The 4,819-nt window shown below is 46.0% G+C and overlaps 1 protein-coding gene across 1 annotated transcript; it reads left to right on the top strand.

Moving 5' to 3' along the window:
* The first annotated feature begins 2,372 nt into the window (after positions 1-2,372).
* Positions 2,373-4,226, top strand: LOC120843001. Its single transcript, XM_040214219.1, has one exon. The coding sequence runs from the start codon at positions 2,373-2,375 to the stop codon at positions 4,224-4,226; it is 1,854 nt and encodes a 617-aa protein (XP_040070153.1).
* The last annotated feature ends 593 nt before the right edge of the window (positions 4,227-4,819 follow it).

Raw genomic sequence — 4,819 nt, 5'->3', positions numbered from 1 at the left:
AGGGTGTGGGAAAGGGAAACAGGCAGTTGGCATCACTCTATGCGAAGCGCGCATGAAGGCACTCTAAAGCGCAGACCGCATGGCGCGTTTTTCTACACGCGAAAACGCGACGCGCTATGAACGCTCGCGCGGAAGCTGACGCGGCGGCACCCGCATGCAGACAAAGCCAAGCACCGCCGGCCGCGCGTTATCAGCGTTGCCAGATAACAGAATTCTCAACACGCGATGTAAATGTTGACCCAAATACTACAAAATGATAATTAAATGAACAAATAAGTATATAAAACGGATTTGTGTGTCAAAAGAAACACATTTTCAATTTTTATATGGAAAATAAAAATGCTTCTGAACACTTTAAAACGTGCTGAATACGAAACAGCGTACTGTGCAGGATCACGTGATAGTTCGACCGACCCTCATTGACTCCGTAAGTGTGACGTCATGGGTCCAAACAAACCGTTGCTAGGGTCGTTGTTATGGACAAATACATGTGGCTAGGTTTCGCTACGAAAACCCGACCGTTCAAAAATCGGGAGTAGGATTTAAACTTCTAAAAATTACAGATACAGAAAGCTTGAATGTCATATATGTTGCGACAGAAGTGTGCCGGTAATCGCTTGTTTTTGAAATATTTACGACTGCAACTTCCGGTCCTCAAGATGCCTGGAGCAGACGACGAATGCAAGAAGAATGCCGTCTGCCACACGCCCGCCGGCCAAGCCGGCGCCGGCGTCTGAGTCTTGTGAATAAAGACGATATTCTGATATTGCATTTGTTTGAAATATAATGAGTTTCAGACACTTATAAGAATTCATAGTGGGGTGCGACCGTGCGATGCAAAATATGGTTTATCGAAAGTCCGGGCGTCGATCGAGATGATCGGCTGCTAAAAGATCGCAATGCACCCGTGAGAAAAGCACTTCAGGCGATCGGTAGAGATCCCAAATTTTGTTTGCGGACTCGCGCTATGGGAGGGTGCTTCGTATCTGATTCTAACCATCGCGTGGAGAAAGATTCTTGCAGTTTCTTCAGATTTCCGCAAAACCCCAAAACGCGAAAGAACTGGATAAAAAACATAAGGTGAGTTTATTACAGATTGTACTCTCATCCCGGGTTCGATGGACATCTTCACTGAAAGGGCACATCCACTAAATTTAATCTATACAAAAAAAAAAAAAAATTGGGAAATTGCGACAGACATGCAATAATTTAATAACCTGACAACCTCAATAATAATAATAACAAACGACTTATCTCGATGGCGTACGATTTGTTTCTTATGCTGGCCTGCACTACGCCGGTAATGCACTTCAGGTCGTCGTCATAACTGATCTGCATGACGTGGTTTTATTTTACGGAATTTTCGCCCCTCTGAACTAAGCTGGGTTCTTCACAGAAAAAAACGCATATTGCGGAAGCCTCTGCGGTCAGGGCGATGCACTTGTTTGTGTTGCTCGTTTACCGACGCAATTCAATGAAGACGCCCGCTGCAACAGAGGCCAACAAATCTATCGTGTCGTCTGCTACCAAAGCAAAGTGGAGTGGAACACTTCAGAAATGGCTTTCATCGTTGCAATACGACGCTGAGATGACAAGAACATCTTCATAATTAGATATCAAGAAGTTAGGTTGCTTACAAAAACTTATTTACTTACTTATAAGCGAAAATCTAGCCTCGTGTGGAGTCTCCATGCATTAGTCCATAGCAACGCCCCTAGCAACGGTTTGTTTGGACCCAGACGCCAAGTTGTGACGTCATCACTTACGGGGTCAATTGGGCGAGAGCCGCTTCGACGCCTCGGCGCGCGCGGCTTGTTCTGGGTCGGCTCCCGCGAAGCGCTCCCGCGAAAACGCGCGCCCGCGCGCAGGAAATGACGTCAGTTTGACGCCGACGCGCCTGAATCGCGAGCAAAAACGCGCCATACGGTCTGCGCTTAATTCGAGACGTTGGAGACCTTTCGAAGGCACATGTACCGGAAACACGCCGACTTCATGAGAATGCAGCGACCTCGTAATACGTCCGCGGAAGGGATCTTCCGACCCCCGAGGACGCCCAAGCAACTGAGGATGAAATTGAACCGGAGACCGACAACACAGAGTCAAGCCACCGTACAGCTTCGGACCAGCTGAACGAGTTGAAAAGGCACCTTGTCCTTTTCTACCTGAAGATGACAGAAGGACATCAGATCGCCCGAACTGTAGCTGATAGCATATTTTCGGACTTGAAAACCTTTCTCCAGCTTCTTCATGGGATGCTTCGAGACCACGTCGAGACCACTCTGGAGGTTAGCCAGCCAGACGCCCTTGGGTTGTTATTTGGCGATGAACTCATTGACTTCATTTGGACAGATGTGAGAAGCGAACATGCGCGCATGAAGTATGTCAGAGAGCGTATGTTGTACGTCGAGCATAGAGAAATTCAGTTGGCCAATCTGGGGAGCCCTGACTGCCCAAAGTCTGCTTTTTGCTATGTGCCGATTGAAAGCCTGCTCACAAATTTGTTGACAACTGACGCCTCTGAACACATTTTTGGTTCAAGGGACGTAGTGACGTCAGCTGGGGGAGCGCTTCATGACGTAACCGATGGGGAGTTCACTAAAGAGCTCATACGCAATGGGGACCAGGACAGCATTTTAATTCTTCTTTATACGGACGAGCTGGAGATCGTAAATCCCCTTGGGTCAGCTGCCGGGACTCACAAGTTACTTGTCGTGTATTTTTCCATTGTTAATTTCCACCCAAAGTACAGATCGCAACTGTCCTCTATGCATGTCCTTGCTGTAGTGAAGTACGCAGACGTGAAAACCTACGGGTTACAGCCAATTTTGGACCCGCTTCTTACTGATTTATCTCTACTGAGAGAGAGCGGCTTTGACGTCTGTCATGACGGGGTCAACCATCACGTGACTGTGACTGTTGTGGGCGTCGTTAGAGACAACCTTTCGCTACATCGTATTGGGGGGTTCAGCGCTTGCTTTGGGAAGGGAAAGGTGTGCAGATTCTGCCTAGCATCATCTAAGGAGTTGAAGCGACTTCCCAACGAGCGCCTCTGTGTTATCCGCACTGCGGACACACAGAAAAGCCACATAGAGGCTGTTAACTTAAATCCAGCGAGCGCCAAGCTGTATGGCGTGAAAGGAGAATCTCCGCTACTGACTCTCCCAGGATTTGATGTTACATCACAGCTGCTTCCGGACGCAATGCACGATGTGCTGGAAGGAGGTATTGCGTTTGTGCTAAAGCATGTACTCAAGAGGCCTATATCCTCGCGTATTCTTGAGCCTAGTTGCTTCGATGCGATTTCTGAGTTTCCGTTTGGATATCACGACAAAAAGTCAAAACCACCTTGCACGAACAAGGCGGAGGGTAAACTCAAAGGCACCGCAAGCCAAAAACTGTGCCTGTTTCGTTTGCTTCCTCAGCTGCTCAGTAAAGACATTCCCGAGGGGAATGTACACTGGGAGATTTATCTCAAGTACAGGGAAGTTGTGAATATTATTTTAGCCAATCAAATCCCTGAAGACGTCGTTGCTTTCTTGGAAGTTCTGATCGACACATTTTTTAGGAAATCTGTGAGTCGTTATCCCGAATCGAACCTAATACCGAAGTTGCACTACCTGGTACACTATCACAGATTTATTAGGATGTTTGGACCGCCACGCCGTTTCTGGAGCATGCGCTTCGAATCGAAGCACGCCTACTTAAAGACCATTGCCACCCGATCACGAAATTTCAGAAACATCTGTAAGACTGTGGCCACGCGGTATCAGGCAAAGCAGTGCTACGAGTTTTCGAGCCTTCGATTAGACGAACCGCTGAGCACGTCAGGTAGCCAGAAACTTAAGTGGGAAAGTCTGGAGGAAGATGTTCGGGAAATGTTTCCCGAGATACCGTCCTCAGGGGAGACCATGTACAGTGTGGTGTCGGCGACATTTGATAAGTGTCATTATCGGAAGGGAGCCTACTGCACCGGCTGGGAGGACGAGCTGCCGGCGTTCTCGCAAGTATTTGTCATGATCGTGTTTCGAGGCTCGCTCCTGATCTTTGTCCAGAAACTGCACACTCTCAGATTTTGCCGGCACAGGCAAAGTTACAAGGTAGTTCACATGAACAAGTACTGTCTGCTAAACCCAATGGAACAGTTCGAATACCACGCGCTTGACTTGTACCCAACTGTTGAGGGGAACGAAGTGATTCCATACTTCGAGCTTTTTGAGAACGTTTAGCGCTTGTCAGTATGTGTGGTTGCATGCTAACGAAATGAGATGCATATGTCTAGTTTTGCCATTTGAACGCGTTTACTGTGTTATGTACATTTTGAGCGAAATACAAACTTGTGGTTTTATAATTTGAATGATTTTCTATCGTGTTGTGTTTCTTTTTAGTGAGAGACACGGAAATATATATATATATATAAATATATATATATATATACATATATATATATATATATACATATATATATATACATATATATATATATATATATATATATATATATATATATATATATATATATATATATATATATATATATATATATATATATATATATATATATATATATTGTTAAGAAGATTGACGCTCATACTTCGTCATCGTCTTCATTCACAACCACCGTGATCGTCATCGACTCACGCGGCGCACGCTGGCCGAATCAGTTGGAACCTAGTCCTCAACCCACTCGGTTATTCATTAAAAGCAACCTTCCATTATCCATCTAAGAAGTGGTGGAGGTGCGGGCTTTCCACGTCCTCAAGCATCTTCGGCTCCGGTAACCAGATACCACCCTGGAACTCCGCAACCGCGTCCTAACCAC

Source organism: Ixodes scapularis, unplaced genomic scaffold, assembly GCF_016920785.2.
Source record: "Ixodes scapularis isolate PalLabHiFi unplaced genomic scaffold, ASM1692078v2 ptg000324l_1___fragment_1__unscaffolded, whole genome shotgun sequence".
NCBI classification, from domain to species: Eukaryota; Metazoa; Arthropoda; class Arachnida; order Ixodida; family Ixodidae; genus Ixodes; species Ixodes scapularis.
The sequence above is the reverse complement of the archived record's forward strand: the minus strand, read 5'-3'. Positions and strand labels throughout refer to the sequence as shown.

What these genes read in the sequence shown, in the direction of transcription:
- LOC120843001 (XM_040214219.1), top strand. Translation starts at nt 2,373, where the DNA reads ATGAAGTATGTCAGAGAGCGTATGTTGTACGTCGAGCATAGAGAAATT.